General features: G+C 36.9%; 1 protein-coding gene and 1 non-coding gene across 2 annotated transcripts in view; both read right to left on the bottom strand.

Moving 5' to 3' along the window:
• Nucleotides 1-17734, bottom strand: part of PTPN20 (protein tyrosine phosphatase non-receptor type 20) — a 28607-nt gene that overhangs the window by 10244 nt on the left and 629 nt on the right. The window contains exons 2-3 of the mRNA XM_030885651.2: nt 16478-16568; nt 7089-7423 (exon numbers count right to left, since the gene is read on the bottom strand). Of these exons, the coding sequence (XP_030741511.2) occupies nt 7089-7423; nt 16478-16568 (426 nt within the window). The remainder of the gene's footprint in view (nt 1-7088; nt 7424-16477; nt 16569-17734) is intronic.
• LOC115869676 lies at nt 11513-11585 on the bottom strand. The gene has a single exon (XR_004046321.1). It is a non-coding gene; the product is annotated as a small nucleolar RNA SNORD50 (small nucleolar RNA).

Below are 17734 nucleotides of genomic sequence, written 5' to 3'. Positions count from 1 at the left end.
AAAAAAAACTCTCTCCTGTCTCCATACACTTGTATGTGGCTTTACAACACCCTGACAATGTTTCCTGTATTGCTTTATGAACTATAGAAAGGTAAGTGCTATAGAAGTTTTATTTTCCTTGATATACCCAACTCCTAGAAGACTGTTTGACACATTGTGAGTACCCATAAAAATTCCTTGGTTTAATCAATGAACTATATTACAGTTAACTGCTACCTATTTGAGGTGAACTCTTTGATATCTTAGATTATGACTTTAAAAAAACTCTTTGCATTTTTAGGTATATAACAGATGCTCACGGTTTAATTAATGCATCAGTCAATGGCAGTTTCCTTAAAGCTGTTATGATTCCTACTATCCTAATTACTTTAGCAACTTCAATTAAACTGGGTGTCTTTCATGTGTCAGCCTTAACCATGAACACAGTGTGGGATTGAGTACTTAATCTTCACAAGTTTTCACAAAGGATAGACTTAAACTATATTGAAATACCTGGCCTTCAACTACACAGAATTTTTAGTTCTTTCCCTTTTAGCTCTACTTTTGGAGTGAATCCATCTTCAGCACAGACACAGTCTTACTTATTCCTTCAAGGGAAGCCTGCATTCACTCAACTGGGTCAAGGCCTGAGGCACCAATTTTGTCTAATCAAGAAGGGCTAATAAACCTTTTGACCATGAGACTAAAATCACATTCCCTAATCAGTTTAATGAGGAGCCTTGATGGCATAGGAGTTATGAGTTGCACTGTTAACTGCAAGGCCCACAGTTCAAAAGGTCCACCAGCTGTTCCTCAGGAGAAAGGCAGGGCTTTCTACTCCTCTATAGAGTTACAGTCTCAGAAACCCACAGCGGCCATTTTACTCTGTCCTAGAGGCTCACTATGATTAGTAGCAACTTGATGGCAGTGAGTTTGGTTTGAATCAGATTGACAACCTGCTTATTGAAAACCTGTGAAGGATGACACAGCCCTGACTGCTGAAAGGAGGAGGACTTGCAGCTTCCAGTATGGAAAGAAGACCAAAATCCTCATAACTGGACAAACAGGTAACATCATGATAAATGGAGTAAAGGTTGAAGTTGTTAAGGATTGACAACTACTTGGATCCACAATCAATACTCATGGAAGCAACAGTCAAAAGATCAAAAGACAATTTTCATTACGTAAATCTGCTGCACAAGTCCTCTTCAGAGTATTGAAAAGCAAGGACGTTACTTTGAGGACTAAAGTGGGCTTCAACCAAGCTATGGCATTTTTTAAAATTTAAATTTTATTTTATTGGGGGTTCTTACAGCTCTTATCACAATCCATATATATATATATATATATATATATCCATATCCATCTGTACATATGTTGTTATCATCTTTTTCAAAACATTTTCTTTCTACCTGAGCCCCTGGCATCAAATCCTCATTTTCCACCCTCCGTCCCCCACCATCCCTCCCCCATGCCCCTTGATAATTTATAAATCATTTATTTTTTCATGTATTTCACCAACTGCTGTCTCATTTCAACCACTTTTCTGTCCATCCCCCTGGGATGGTGGCCATACATTGATCATTGTGATCGGTTCCCCCTTACCCCCCACCTACCCTTACCCTCTGAGTATCGTTGCTCCCCTTATTGGTCCTGAGGGGTTTATATGTTCTGGATTCCCTGTGTTTCGAACTCTTTTCTGTACCAGTATACATGTTCTTGTCTAGCCAGATTTATAAGACAGAATTGGGGTCATGGTAGTGTGAAGGGGGAAGAAGCATTAAAGAACTATAGGAAGGTTGTGTGTTCCATTGGTGCTACACTGAATTACTCTTCTCTTCCTTGTGGCCATTCTGACAGGGGGTGTCTAATTGACTACTGATGGGCTTTGGGTCTCCACTCTGCCCTCCCCCCTTATTCCCATTGATATGCTTTTTGTTTGTTTTGTTTTGGGTCTTTGATCCCTGATACCTGATCCCATCGACACCTCATGATCAAACAGGCTGGTGTGCTTCTTCCATGTGGGCCTTGATGCTTCTCAGCTAGATGGCCGCTTGTTTATCTTCAAGCATTTAAAACCCCAGACACTATATCTTTTGATAGCCGGGCACCACCAGCTTTCTCCACCACATTTGCTTATGCACCCATTTTTAATTTCCTCATATGCATGTGAAAGTTAGATATTGAATAAAGAAGACTAAAGAAGAATTGATACATTTGAGTTGTGGTGCTGGTGAAGAATATTGAAAATTACACGGACTGCTAAAAGGACAAATCATTCTGTCTTGGAAGAAATATGGCCAGAGTTCTTCCTTAGAGCTAACGATGGTGAGAATTCATATTTGAAAATGTCAGGAGAGATCAGTCCCTGAAGACAGACATCATGTTCAGTAAAGTGAAGGGGCAGTGAAAAAGAGATAGACTGTCACTGTGGCTGCAACAATGAGTTTGAGAATAGGAACAATTTTAAGGATGGTACAGGATAGGATATTGTTTTGTCCTGTTGTGTATTCAGTCACTATGGGTGGGGACCAATTTGATGGCACCTAACAACAATAGCAAACAATTTAAAACTCACTGCCATCACGTCCTGGTGGCAGAGTGGGTTATGAATTAGAATGCACACCCCAATATCAAGAGTTCAAAATCTTAAGCGACTTTGCAGGATAAAGATTAGGTTTTTCACTCCTGTAAAGATTTAGTCTTGGAAACCCACAGGGGCAGTTCTACCATTTATTCTCATTAACTCCAAAAGCTATGATTTTTCCAGTGTGTCCTTGGGAATATATTTTTTGTTCATCAAAAGCAAATATATTCTGTAATAGTGTTCTAAAAAATAAAATAAAATAACAGGTATAGAGTGGAAGACAGGAGAGGGAAATGAATTCATACTTATGGTGTACCTGATTTGTACCAGATACTGCCTAAGTTACTTATTTGCTCTATATAATTTAATTCTCACAACCAGCCTCAGGAGTCAAAATTTCATTGAGGTTAAGTAATTTGCACCAAGTTGGGCTACATGAACTTTCAATTTCAAGACCTAAGGTTAGTTTTCCAATGTTGGGTGTTTGTTAAAATTATGATTTACTAGCAACTTTGCATTATCTACTTGACATACTTACCTGAAAGTTCTTTTCAATGGCACAGAACACAACATCCACACACAGCACAACCCCAGTTCGGCCTATGCCAGCACTGCAGTGAACAATGACAGGCCCACTCTGGTGACTCTTCCTTGCTAAACGAACAAACTTGATAAAATCATCTGCTGAGGCAGGAGTGCCATGGTCTGGCCAGTTTGTGAACTGCAGCTGTTTTACAACGTGAACAGTTCCAGTCTGTGGAGAGAGATTGACACAGATCAAGAGATTGACAACGAAATAGAGAAAATACAGGAGAAGGAGGAAAAGTCCGAGGAAATGTCAGCCATTTCTTATATTCAGACCTCATTTCTAACAACAGTAGCAATAATCATGGCTAGAGGGTATGATAAGGAGCCCTGGGGGAATACTAGATTTTGAGTTTGGCTGGTAACCCCAAGGTCAGCAATTCGAAAGTACCAAGTGCTTGCTCTCTGGGGGAAAGATGGGGTACTCTGCTCCTGTAAAGATCTACAGTTTGGAAAATCCACAGGATAAGTTCTGTTCTGTCCTATGGGTTGCTGTGAATCAGGATCAGAATTGTATCCGTGGTAGGAAGTTTGGATTTTTTGAGATGGCATTATATAGAGATTTCAAATGAGTATTTAAAACCTCATTTTCATATTTTAAAGAATTCTATAAGTTGTTAGTAGCTCCTTTTCCAAGAAACACAACAACAACTATCAGAACATCACTAACAGGTAACATAAACTCAGCACTTACTGTATTCGAGGCCCTGCATTAGTTACTCCACCTGCACTCTTTCATTTCATCCTTAAATATACTCTGTGAGGCAGGTATTATTTTGTCTTTATTTTATAGGCAAAGAGACAACATATTGGAGGTATTAAGAGATTTATGCTTTGGTCATAAGCATAATAATATTTAGCGTTGGGACTATAAATCAGGCCTCTTGGATCCTAATCTATCATCTTTCTTCTGCACCATAAGGGTAGAGAAAAACAAAGATTATAAAATATTTACAGAAAAAGTGAGTTGATATGTTAGGAATAAGATAAAAAGGCATTAACTTTAACTATCGTGATACTAAATTTAATTTAAACCACTTGATAGTGTCAAGTTGCCTAATGAGGGTTCACTGCGTTTCTTTGGCAATGAGAACAAAACGATCAACTGGTCATGCGAGGAGACTATGGCTCCTGTTCCTGAACTGACCCTTTGAAGGAGAATCATCAAAGATTTAATGGTTGGCAAACAAACCAAAAAAACACTTTGAGTTGGCCCATAATCCCCAAGAAAGGGATTATCCTTCCTTCAGTGGGGGGTCCTCATTGTCTTCAAGTAGGACCCTTGTAAACAACTTACAGTCGAGTTTTGTCCTCCTAACCTTTCCCTAACACATCTTTGTATAACATCTTTAATAAAGATGTTGGTACTTAGAGATCCCCTGATAATTTCACATGTTTATTGAAATCCTCCTTGGATGTTTTTTAAAACTTCTCCCTGAAATTATAAATCTAAGAAATCTCTACATCCCTTTAGTTATTGATGTTTTCAGTATTACACATGATTTGAAAAAATAGAAGTATCTTTTGGTCTATAAATGACAGTGGGAAGAGGTGAGTCACAGATATCCAACACCTTTCATAACTTGACACCAAACAGAAAACTAAAGTTCAAGTCATTGGCACATGAAACTGAATGATGAAAACAATACTTGAAAATCTTGTGAAGTCGAGGAAAGCTATAATCATGTCCTATATTGCTTGGGCTAAATCTATGCTGCTATGTTAATCTCCTGAGAAGCTGTACTGCAGTAAGGTGGTCCTTGAAGATTTCCTGACTGCCACAAAAGCTGAACCCTTGAAGCATACTTTGGAAAGTTGAGTGCCAAATTTCTAAAGTCTGCAGGCCTCATCTGAACAGCCTCCATCCTAGATACCTTTATCCTGACTCCATGAGGTCAAGTCCACTCTGACTGAACTCAGACCCACATTCAACATTTACATCCTTGCAGCAGACAATTCTTCTGTGCCACACACCTGGCTTATATACTTCAAGCACACATAATGCCCTTCGCAGTATGCATTGCACACCACTCAGAAGTGACTTGTGGAGAGTAAAGCGTACATAGTTGATGAAGGTAGGAATGTCACTATGAAACACACACGAAGAAGAGCCCGTTGGTGATGTTTATGGTTTAGAAAAGTTTAAGACAGCAAAAACAAGCCAAAAAATATATAGGTATAAAAAAAGTTTGAAAGAGTCCATTATCTTTTAATTCCATTTTCCATGAATTTACCATTGTATAAAATCTACTTTTTTCCTTTGAAGCACATAGCTCCAAGCTTCTATTTTCTCATTGCTCTTCTGGTAGGTCTTCTATACTGTGAAGAACATAATCATCTCCCTACTACATATTTTGACATCATGGCAGATGAATTCAGATCTCAACAGATCATAGGGTCACAGTATGTTTAGTTCCCTCTTAGAGTTAAAAGAACAACTGTTCTTTTAGTTCTTGTGATATTGACCACTCTTTACCATCACATGCAATCTTCAGTTTTACACACAGCCTCACTTTCTGACAAGAAACAGCTCATCCCTGCTTCACTTCAATCCAACATCACACATGATGCTCTCCAGTTTTTTAAATCCTCCACTAATTCCCCGTTGCCCTCCTTCTCTGATCCCATTCACCTCTCTGAGCAGTTGAGATTCATGTTTGACTTCTGCATTATTCTTTTAGTGAACTGCTAACTCCTTTATTCTTAGTTCTTGCTACATACAACATCCCAACCATACCGGTCCCACACACAATCTGTCTTCCGCAAGTCCATAGCTAGAGTGCTAGAAATAATCACATAGCTATAAAATGTTCCATTACCATTACAGATTTGTGAATTCTAAAACCTTAGCACTATGCTTTTCCTGCCTTTGTCTATGCTCCAAACGTCATCGCTTTTTGCAAACCTTATCATTTTCTATGAATTTTTTTGCTCAACTTTTACCCACTTCACTCTTGCTGAGCTCATGTATTACCTCACAAATTTACTTAGAGGAACATAATACATAATCTTCTCCTACATATAATTCCTTTTGATTTTCTGAATCTATTAGAGCTGGAAGTACATGAATTACAGTAAACCAGAACTACTCAATAAAACTTACTTTGATGAAAACTTAAATGGATGAAAATGTTTCATATTCATACTGTCCAAGATGATAGCCACTAGTCATAGGTGACTAATGAACACCAGACATGTGGCTATTGCAATTTGTTAAATACATTTTTTATTTAATAAAACTTTAAATATTTAAACTTAGAATAGCCACATGTGGCTACTGAATTGGTTTGAGCAGTTTTTGATGCTTCCTATTGTCACTCATAAGTTATACATATATGAATTTTACTTGCAAAATGACTATGCCTTTGTTTTCCAACCTAATGCCAACTTTCTTAAAAAGTTGATCATACCTCTCTCCTACTAAAATTCTTCAATGTCTCTCAAATATCCTTTTAATAAAATCTGTTGTTCTTATCTGAAATTAAAAACATTTCACATTCTGGCTATTCTCTCCTACAGTCTCATCTCACTTCTCATTAATTACTACTTGCATTGAATATTCATATTCAGCAATACTTACCTACTTACATTTCTCTATAGATATCTCATGCTATTTTCATTTAAATGATCTGTTTCTTCTTTCCATTGGTTTTATATGAGTAATTCTCAATCTAGGCATCACCTCTACTAAACCTTTCCCCAAGCCCCAAGTAAACTTAAGTACCTCCCTTCCAAGCCTCCGTTATTTCAACTTAACGCAGTAATTGAAATCATCAGGAGTCTACCCATCTTCCTATTACTCAGTAAGCACCAGTGGTGCTGGGCACAGATATAGTCTATATTAAGGACTTAATACATATTTCGCATTCTATTCCTTATAATAGTCCTTATTGCTTAGTTAGGGGAACATATATAGTATTGATTTTTAAACACTTACAGTCTTCTCCACAACTTTGAATATTCGAATGATGAAATATTGAAGTATCTGGTAGTTCTCCAAGAAGATACGGAAATATTTCAATTCCAAAGGTTTTTTAAGAGAGATAGGCCAGTAGCGGTGGCATTTGACAGTTCCATCTTCTATCTCTCTGGTCATCATGGCAATAACATTAGCTTGATTTTCTAAAACCATTTGCCAAAAATCACTTATGGTGTCTGGTAGTGGTCCTTGAGTAGCAATGTAAAAATATTCTTCTCCAGAATTTACTATTCTAATATAACTAGCATTGATGTAGTCATTACTTTCTCCGAGAGGAACACGTGTTGAATCATCTATTACAGAAACACCAGATAGATAAAGGAAAAGCAGATGACTTGATATACTTTAGGAAAGCATTTCACAAATAAAAGTTCATATATTTATTTGACCAATGGAGAGCCTGATATAAGGATTTCTTTTCAAAGTGGCTATTTGTGTCTGTGATTTTAAACAATTGATTCCCCCAAACCTATTAAAATGACTTCAGAGATACACAGGGGGCTGTGGAAAATTTCAATGAAAGATCATGGATTTTTTCCACAAACTTTTGGAAGTCCCTTGTATATTCTGGATAACTGGTTCAATGGTTGTGAAGAGTAAGGAAGGGTTATTGATAAGACAGTTACATGACAGAGAAGGTTATTCATTTGCTAAGCAAATTTATTCTTTGTGAGGAGCAGCAGTGGAGTCAGAGCTCCAAATGTCTGTGAAATGACCAAGGAGCTCTATGGGCAGGGAAATTTACTGATAGGTCAAGCAGATATTTTTCTTCTCCTAAATGTTGTTTCTCCATATTATGTTAATTGGAGAAAATACCTTTGGTAGCAACCTTTTCCCACAATACCAGTGCTTCTTTAGATAAAAGATTAGAATAGATAATAAAAGCTGGCTGTCTTATATGAGGATACCAGTCAAGTTCCTTGGAGGCCAGGATTTAACTCTCATCAGTTATCACCACCCATCATTGACCCTAGCTTCTGATACACTAGACTTTTCAGTCTCCTGCAAAGGCAATATATTCACTTACTTTCCAGAATGCTATTCCTGTGCTGGGTTGAACTGAAGAATAGTAAGTACTACATCCCTTGGCCTAATTCTACCTGTGCCATTATCTAACAGAAATATCTCAAAATGAATAAAAGGCTGTGACTCTTTTGCTTAATAAACACTTAGAAATCTCCCGTAATGGTACAAGGCGTCTTCAAAAAGTCCACATAAAATGGGTATTAAGAAAAAAGTGTTCATGAGTTTCATAATTTTTGTGCACAGAATTATTTCACACTAACTTGTTATAACATATCTAAAGAATGATAAGACATCAGCTGGAAAAGAGCTGCTATCACTGCAACATGAATTATCCTAAATTTAAAGCAAGAGCAAACATTAAATTTATGGCAAAGCTTGAATGGAAGAAAGGTGAAAACACTGATGCTTTATGAAATCTTTATAGGAACAATGACTCCGGCAATCAGCAGTTTAGAAGTGGATAATTCTTTTTAAGAAGACAGAAGATAATGTTGGAGAGGAAGCCTACAGCAACAGGGAATCCACATCAATTTGTGCACTCTTTAATTGAAGAACTCCAGTGATTAATAATAGAAACAAGTGCCAAATACTAAAGACATCTCAATTGCTTCAGCTTACACAACTTGGGTTAAAAAATTAAAATTGAGGAATCTTTCTGCTCAATGCGTGCCCAAATATTTAAGCCCAGATGAGATGCAGATGAGAACATAGCGTTTAGTGGACATTTTAAACAAGTGGAATCATGATTCTGAAGCATTTCTTTGAAGGATTGCCACAGGAGATGATGGCCCTACTGGTATGAACCAAAGGAAAAGTACAACCAAAGCAATGGCTACCAAAGAGGTAGGAATGATACAGTTAAAGCAAAAGTGAACCAATGAAAAGTAAAATCTAAAAACGTTTGTTTGTTGACTTTCTACAGAGCCAACGAGCAATAACATCTTTTTATTATAGGAGTAGTTTGAGAAAGTTAGTGAAAGCATTAGCACAAAAATATCAAGAGAATCCTTCTCCACAGATACTGTTCCTGCTCATTCTTCTCACCAAACATGGGAGAATCTGTGAGTGTAGATAGGAGAGCATTAGGCATTCATCTGCCAAGGCCTGATTTGACTCCTTCTGATTTCATTTTTGGCCCCCTCTGACTTGTTTCCTAATTCAAAAAAACATTAAAAAAAAAAGGCACTCATTTTTCTCCTCAGTTAATAGTGTAAAAAATAAATGGTAAAATCTCCAAGATAACAGTCTTGGAGCTCTGGTGGTATAGTGGTTACATGTTGGGCTGCTAACCATAGCATCAGCAGTTTGAAACCACTAGCCGCTCCTCAGGAAAAAGGTGTGGTTTGTTATTCCTGTAAAGAGTTACAGTCTCAGAAACTCACAGGGGAAATCCGGCCCAGTCCTGTACTATGAGCTGGCAATGGCGAGATGACAGTGAGTTTGGTTTTCAGTCAGTTTGGTGGTGGTGGGAGTGGGGGGATAGACTAAATGACTGATATCATCACTTACCATGGTATCTTGACTGTGATGGAATTTATATTGAAAAATAAAGTTTTAAATTTTAATTTAATTCATTTAATCATCTAATTTCATTTTCCATGAAGTTTTGAAGTCCTTTATATATAGGTCCACCGCTTGACTACCAGTTTGTTGCACTGTGAGAGCTTGTGCTTTTCTGTGATGCTGGAAGCTAAACAGGGTTACTAAAATGAACAAGTTTCAGCAGAGCTTCCAGACTAAGAACACACAATGAAGACGAAATTGGCTGCCCACCTGGGAGCAAGTAGCCACTGAAAACCTTATGCATAGCTTCGAAACGTTGTCATATACTGAAGGCCTAATGAATGAAAGCAGATCACTGTTGGCCATAGTGCCAGAAGATGGGCCCTTCTAGTCAGAGAGAACTCGAAATGTAGCTGAAGAGGAACTGTTTCTCAGAGTGGAGCCCAACATGGTGACATGAATGGAATAAAGCCTGTGTGAATGGCGCCTTCATTTGCTGATGGGACATGAATCAAGGTAAGAAGAATAGCTGCAAAAATCTGAAAATGATGGAAACTTGGAACATGGAAAGTATGAATCTAAAAGAATTTGAAGTCATCAGAAATAAAATAGGATGCATGTAGATTAATATCTAGGCATTGGTGAGCTTAAATGGACTGGTGTTGGTCATTTAAATCAGAAAATCATATGATTTACTTATGCCAGGAAAAAAAAACAGTCAAGAGGAATGGCATTGCATTCATGGTCAACGACAGCACAAAATCTTGAAGTACAATGCTGTCCCTGATGAGCTCATATTTATCTGCCTTAAAGGAAATCTAATCAAAACAAATTTTATTCAAATTTATGCACCAATCACAAAAGCTAATGGTGAAGATATTGAAGAATTCTACCAATATCTTCAGTTGGAAATTGATAAAACATGCAATGAAGATGCATTGATAATTATTGGTGATTGGAATGTAAAATTAGAAATAAAGAGGAAGGAACAGTAGTTGAAAACATTGGCTTGGTGATAGAAATGAAGCTGGAGATGGCATGATAGGATTTTGCACGACCAATTACTTGTTCATAGCAAATACCTTTTTTCAACAATGCAAAAAAAAATGGATATACAGAAAGGACTTCTCCAGATGGAATACACAGAAATCGAATTGACTATATTGTGATGAGATGCTAGAGGTGAGATGTAAGAGAAGCTCACTATCAGTAGCTAAAACAAGCCAGGGGCTGATTGCAGAACAGGCCATCAACTGCTCATATGTAAGAGTTCAGGTTAACCTGAAAAAAATTAAAACAAATTCATGAGAACCCAAATATGACTGTAAGTCTATCCCATCTGAATTTTTAGTCTATTTCATGGAAAGATCTGATGCATTGAACACTAACGACAGAAGACCTGATGGGCTGTGGGAGGATAACAAGAACATCATTCATGAAGAAAGCTAAATGTTATGAAACAGACAGGAAGTGGATGCCAGAAAGACTCTGCCTCTCATAAACTTACAGGAGCACTACCACCCTGCCCTATATGGGGTCTCTGTGAGTCGGCACCAACTCAGTGACAGTGAGTTTGGTTTTTGGTTTGCCAAACTTACCCAGAGGGCCCTCAGGAGATAGGTCTGGTGATCAGTTTCCTAGAAGTAACAGCCTTGAAAACCCTGTGGAGAAAACTCCTTTTCTGAACACATGTGATTGAAATGAGTTAGATCAATTTAATGGTAGTTTCAACTCATATGAATCCTGAGCATAACAAAACAGAAAAGTGTTGCTCAGACTTTCCAGATAACATGCACAAAACACATGAGATGAAGTCTCACTGTCTTCATTTCTTTCTTTTTCTTTTTCCCCCCAACTCAGAAGCCAGATCCATATAAACTTTTTTTCAACAGTTTGTTCAGGTTTGGGATAGGATCATCATAGATAACTACCTTCATTTCTAAGGAACATTCCTACTTTACTTATTGTAAGAATCTTCATTCATTCTTCTGGGAGCCCATAGTATATTCATTGTTTTTATCCATCACCATAATTCAAATGCATTAATTCTTTCCAGATATTTTCATTTTCTTTTCAATCTCTTTAACAATGTAAACCCATGAAAAGAAAGCACCATGTATTTTGGTGACTTTTCTCATGTCCTAAAAGCGTACTTAGCACAGAGGAACAATATCTGAATGACGATATCCTTTGTTTTTATTTACTAAAATAAAATTTGGTGTGAGATATCATTCTGAGCTCTGGATACAGAAAGATGAAATATCCTACTTAAACTTTAAAAAAAGAAGAGATTCTGAAACTTGCTTTTAATTGTAGAGTAGCTAAAACAAATGGGGAGAAGGGTAAAGTAAAATCAGAATAGAACATTTCAAAGGGCAGCTAGAGAAGTCAAAGTCAGAAATTACGAGATATGCTAAAACCTAGAGTTAGAAACCCAAAAAGGAAGAACACATTCAGTATTTCTTAAATGGAAATAATTCACGAAAAATATCCAGACTCAAATTACAATATTCAATGATCCTACAGGCAAAATAGTGAATGGTGCAGGAAGTATAGAAAAGAAAAAAAAGATGGAGAGGAAACAAAGGGTCACTGTACCAAAAAGAAGTAGCTGACATTCCAGCATTTCAGGAGGTAGCATATGAGCAAGAACCAACAGTGCTGAAGGCAGAAGCTCAACCTGAACTGAAAGCATTAGCCAAAACAGAGTTCCAGGAACTGATGGACTACCAACTGAGATGTTTCAACAAACTCATGAAGTCATAGAATCACTCATTTGTCTATGCCAGGAAATTTATAAAATGCTTTGGCCAACTGCCTACAAGAGATTCATATTTGTATCCACTTCAAAAAGTGACACAACAGAATGCTGAAATTATAGAACAATATCACTGATATTGCATGCCAGTAAAACATTGACAAACGAGCTGCCAGAGGTCAAGCAGGATTCAGAAGAAGATGTGTAACAAGGGATATCATGGCTGCTGTCAGGTGAATCTTGGCTGAAAGTAGAGAATACTAGAAAAATGTTTGTGTTTCATTGACTATTCAAAGGCATTAAACTGTGTGGATAACAAACTGTGGATAGCCTTGGGAGGAGTGAGAATTCCAGAATACTTCATTGTGCTCATGCAGAATTTGCACGTGGCTCAAGAGGCAACTGTGTGAACCCAACAAGGGAATGCTACATGGTTTTAAATCAGGAAAGGTGTGCTTTAGGGTTATATCCTCTCACCATACTTATTCAATCTGTATGCTGAGCAAATCATCAGAGTAGCTGCAATATAAGAAGAATGTGGCATCAGGATTGGAGGAAGGCTTATTAATAACCTGTGATATGCAGATGACACAACCATCTTTGCTGCAAGGGTGGAGGACCTGAAGTACTTACCGATAAAGATCAAAGGATTGTAGCCTTCTGTTTGGACTACAACTCAATGCAAAGAAGACCAAAATTCTCACAACTGGACTAGTAGGTAACAACATCATGATAAATGGAGAAAAGTTGAAGTTGTCAAGAATTTCATCTCGCTTGGATTGATAATCAATGCCCATGGAAACAGCAATCGAGAAATCAAAAGATGCATTGCATTGTGTAAGTGTGCTGTATAAGACCTTTTTAGAGTACTGAAAAGTAAGGATGTCACTTTGAAGGCTGAGATGCTTTGGACCCAAGCCATGATATTTTCAATTTCTTCATATGCATGTGAAAGTTGGACACTGAATAAGGAAGACTGAAGAATAATTGACGCATCTGAATTATGGTGCTGGTGAAGAATATTAAAAGTACCATGGCCTCCCAAAAGGAGAAAAAAAATTATCATGGAAAAAGTATGGCCAGAGTGCTCCTTAGAGGCAAAGATGGTAAAACTTGTCTTACATACTTTGGACATGTTGTCATGAGAGAACAGTTCCTGAAAAAGTGGAAGGGCAGCGAAAAAGAGGAAGGCCTTCAAAGAGATGGATTGACATAGTGGCACCAACAATGGGTTCAGGCATAGGAACAATTGTGAGGATGGCACAGGCCAGAAAGTGTTTCCTTCTGTTGCACATAGGATTTCCATGGGCTGAACCCAACTCAATGGCACCTAAAAAAAAACAATAACAACCTATATATGTACAAGCAGGAGTCTTTTGGGGTACTGGTTATGCGTTGGGCTGTGATTTGCAAGGTCCTAAGTTCAAAAACCACAAGCAGCTCCTCAGGAGAAAGATAGGGCATTCTACTCTTGTAATGAGTTTCAGACTTGGAAACTCACCAGGGCAGTTCTGCCCTGTCCTTATAGAGTCGATATGAGTCAGCATCAACGGAATAGCACTGAGTTTGTTTTGAGCTTATATATATATGTACACACACATGCAAATACTGAATAGAACATTTCAAAGGGCAGCTAGAGAAGTCAAAGTCAAAAATTATGAGATATGCTAAAACCTAGAGTACACAAACACATAAGGACACATGCACACACACACACAATAGCCTCAGCAGACATTGTGATAAACATTTATCAGAACTTGCTTTTTTTAAAAATTACATGTTACCATGTAATTAATTACATGGTAACATATAATTTAAAAAATTCCTGGCAAATATTCATCAAATGTTAGCAGTGGTTATTTTAGAATCAAATTTTTATAGTCAGTATTACTTTTAGAGTAAAAAATGGATTTGAATATATGAAAATTAAATAATCTAAAATAGTAACGGCTTACTTTAAAACTAAGATTACTCAATTAAATTAAAATACCTAAAAATGGAATGGAACAGAAAAATAAGTTGCAGATTTAGAAATCTAGCATAAGTAATTTCCTTCAGAACTCTGAAGGGGGAAATAGAAAGTGGGATAACAAAATAATAATGATTAAAATAACAAAGAATGCTGAAGATATAAAAGGAATGTATTTTTTAATTTTTAAAGAAAATTATGGGAAATACAATGGTATAAAGAAAGTACCCACATGATTATAGGAGAAAAGTGAATTAATAATGGGATTCAGTGTGCACTACTAAATGTTTAAGCAGGATGGCGTCCCTTTATCAGAACAGATATCATTATCATTTTATCAAAACAGATATATTATTATTACTCATGCTTTTCATAGAAGGCACCTACACTCAAAATGGCTAAGTAATATTATCTGGCCATTCTTGTAGATTCCAGAATTAGTCCAAGCCACAGACCTAAGTGTGCTGACAGAAAGGCCTCCCTTCTGTCCCAGGCAACACTAACAGAGTAACCCACATCTAAACATTGACCTATCATAAAAGCAGGTGACTATAGGCTGCCACTTAAGAAACCCATCTAATTTTGTCAATAGACAACTCTTGACTAGCCCTAATTTTCAGAAGTTAATAGAGTAATGTCTATGGAGACCTGGAAAAAAAAAAAAGATTATGATGAAGAACTCTAAATTCAGAAAGGGTATTGCCATGAGTGAGAACAAGAAAATTTAGTATTGTCTGCCACTTCTCCCTCATATAATTGTAAAGAAAACTCAATAGGATATGCATAATCATGCTTGGAAAATGAGAAAACTAAGTCATTTTTCTTTTGGTTAGCAACCAAGTGCTTTCACCAACAAGCAATCAGAGCTCCCTTGAGACAGCAGGCACAATTATTTTCTATATTTCCAGATACTGATCAAGAAATAATCTCAAAAAAAATCCTTGCAAGGAAAGAAAAACGGGCAGCTCTGAGTTCTTGAAGTGGTTAAGAAACAGTAAAGGAAGGAAGCAGTCACAGAGCCATCCAAGGAGTTGGATGGGGCTAGAGGAAAATGCACAACTTGCTCTCCTTAGTGGATCTCCTCTTGAGTTTGGTTTTTGAATTGGTGTCTTGCATAATTTCATTCAGGTCCAGGTCCAAAAGGTGGGATCTCATAGTGGAGCAATAAAGAGTTCTCAACTCCCTCAGAGTTGCACAGGCACTCCAGGCCAGATAAAATTAACCTCACGTGGAAAACCACAGGCAGTTTCACCTTGATGAAACTTCAACTCCAGTCCCCAAACAAGAACTCTTGAAAAATGTTTATAGCAAGTTATTCTATATTCTCTCCATAGTAATACTAAAACTGGTCCTTTCACAGACACCAATTGGGCAATAAAATGGGATCAGTCTAAGTTATGGACTATAGGAATAAAAAGCTGCAGGAGGATTCTAAAGGTTTGTATGACCACTTTGGGATATGGCAGATGATTCTAAGTCTTCTAACTTGAACATCAATGAATTATATAATAAAGGAGGCGAGTAAAAGCTGAAGAAGAAAAATAATAAATCAAATTTGGCAATATTTTGAGTTTGAAAGGAATATGAATAATTTTTGCCTGACATTAAAACTACACTTCTTTTGCATTTTGTTTCTTATCTTTGGTTGTTTCAAGGCAAATCACTCAATGTAAATCATTTGGTAGGGGTTGGTAGTATTATTCTTTACCTAACATATAGAGGGGAGGCTATTGTCTGGGACAAAGCTATAATTAGCTCCATTGTATCTAGGTGTCTACACAAAATGGTCAGGGAATATATCCAAGGCTTGTCGTAGACAAAATGGCAAAAGTTTTAGCTTACTTTGCTTTTTTTTTGGATGCTTCACTGCCTAAGCAGCAGCAATCCATAAGAACAATCTGTAAAAGATGGTTTGATTCTCACCACCTTCTAATATATATTCTAGAATGTGTCCATGACACCCACTGCTGCCTAGGGGAATTCATTCTTATGGTTACTGGTCTAGATGCATAACTCAAAAGAATATACAAGCCCCCTTTAAAGTTTTCCCAAATCTAAACAGAAAAATATAAAAATAAATTTTTAACTTACATGGAAGAATATCTCGATATCTGTTTTTGTCTCGATTGCATGGTTCATTCCCACAATTGAACTCATCTGACAGGTTCTCACATTCTAAATCCTTAAAAAGGTAAGCAGTAGAAATCATGTATTTCATAAAAACAAACAAACAGCCTAAGGAATATAATCTTTAAATCACAATATATTAAAAATATTATATGATAAATTAGGAAATTAGAACCCCACTGAAAGAATACTATGTAAAATATTTCAAGTTTGCAATGACAACCAACCAACAAATGGCTTCATAAGACAATAAATACTAAACCCTCTGGGGACATATTTTTCTCCTTGAACTTCATTCGTTTTATGAAAAAAAAAAACCCTAACAACTTAATAAATGCACTCTTAGGACTATTAACTACCTTCCAATTTATCATTTTATAAACAAAAATAAATAATTCCAACAAAAATATGTAAACACATGAATATAAACATATAAACAGTCTCACAATTTACCCTTTGCCATATTAAGGAATTATAGTTAAGAGATTGATTAAAAATTGCTGAAGGAAAGTATTTACCACATGTGAATTTCACATACATTCATTGAATATTTAGCATATACGTGATACTATTTGACCTCATCCTAGAGCAGTGGTTCTCAACTTTCCTTATGTTGCGACCCTTTAATACAGTTCCTCATGTTGTGGTGACCCCCCCACACCATAAAATTATTTTCGTTGCTACTTCATCAGTAATTTTGCTACTGTTATGAATCAGGTGAGCCATGTGAAAGGGTCATTCGACCCCAAAAGGGGTCACAACCTACAAGTTGAGAACCACTGTGAGAGACACACTGCAATCAAATAACATGACCAATTTATAGAGATATTGTGACCATTGTATCTCTATGAGTCAGAATTAACTTAAAAGTAGTTTGGGTTTCAGTCATTGCTGGGTGACATCCAGTGGATTTCACTTCAGCAACCTCATAAGACATAGTGTTTCTTAGGTTGTAATCTTCACAGGGACAGAACACCACATCTTTCTCCTATGGAGCCACTGGGTGGATTTTAACCAACAACCTTTCTGTTAGCATCTGATTGTTTTAACTATTGTGTCATCAGGGTTTCTCTAAAAATAAATCCCAAACTCACTGCCATTGAGTTGATGCTGACGCATAGCAATCCTATAGAACATGGTCGAACTACTCCTGTGAGTTTCTGAGATTAATTGTTTATGGGACTAGAAAACCCCATCATTCTTTCTTTTTTTTTTTTCTAG

The sequence above is a fragment of the Echinops telfairi genome, unplaced genomic scaffold (genome assembly GCF_000313985.2).
Source record: "Echinops telfairi isolate 266 unplaced genomic scaffold, ASM31398v2 ScPeMD7_35;HRSCAF=133_0, whole genome shotgun sequence".
In the NCBI taxonomy this organism is placed as follows: Eukaryota; Metazoa; Chordata; class Mammalia; order Afrosoricida; family Tenrecidae; genus Echinops; species Echinops telfairi.
This window is presented reverse-complemented; position numbering and strand designations above follow the sequence as displayed.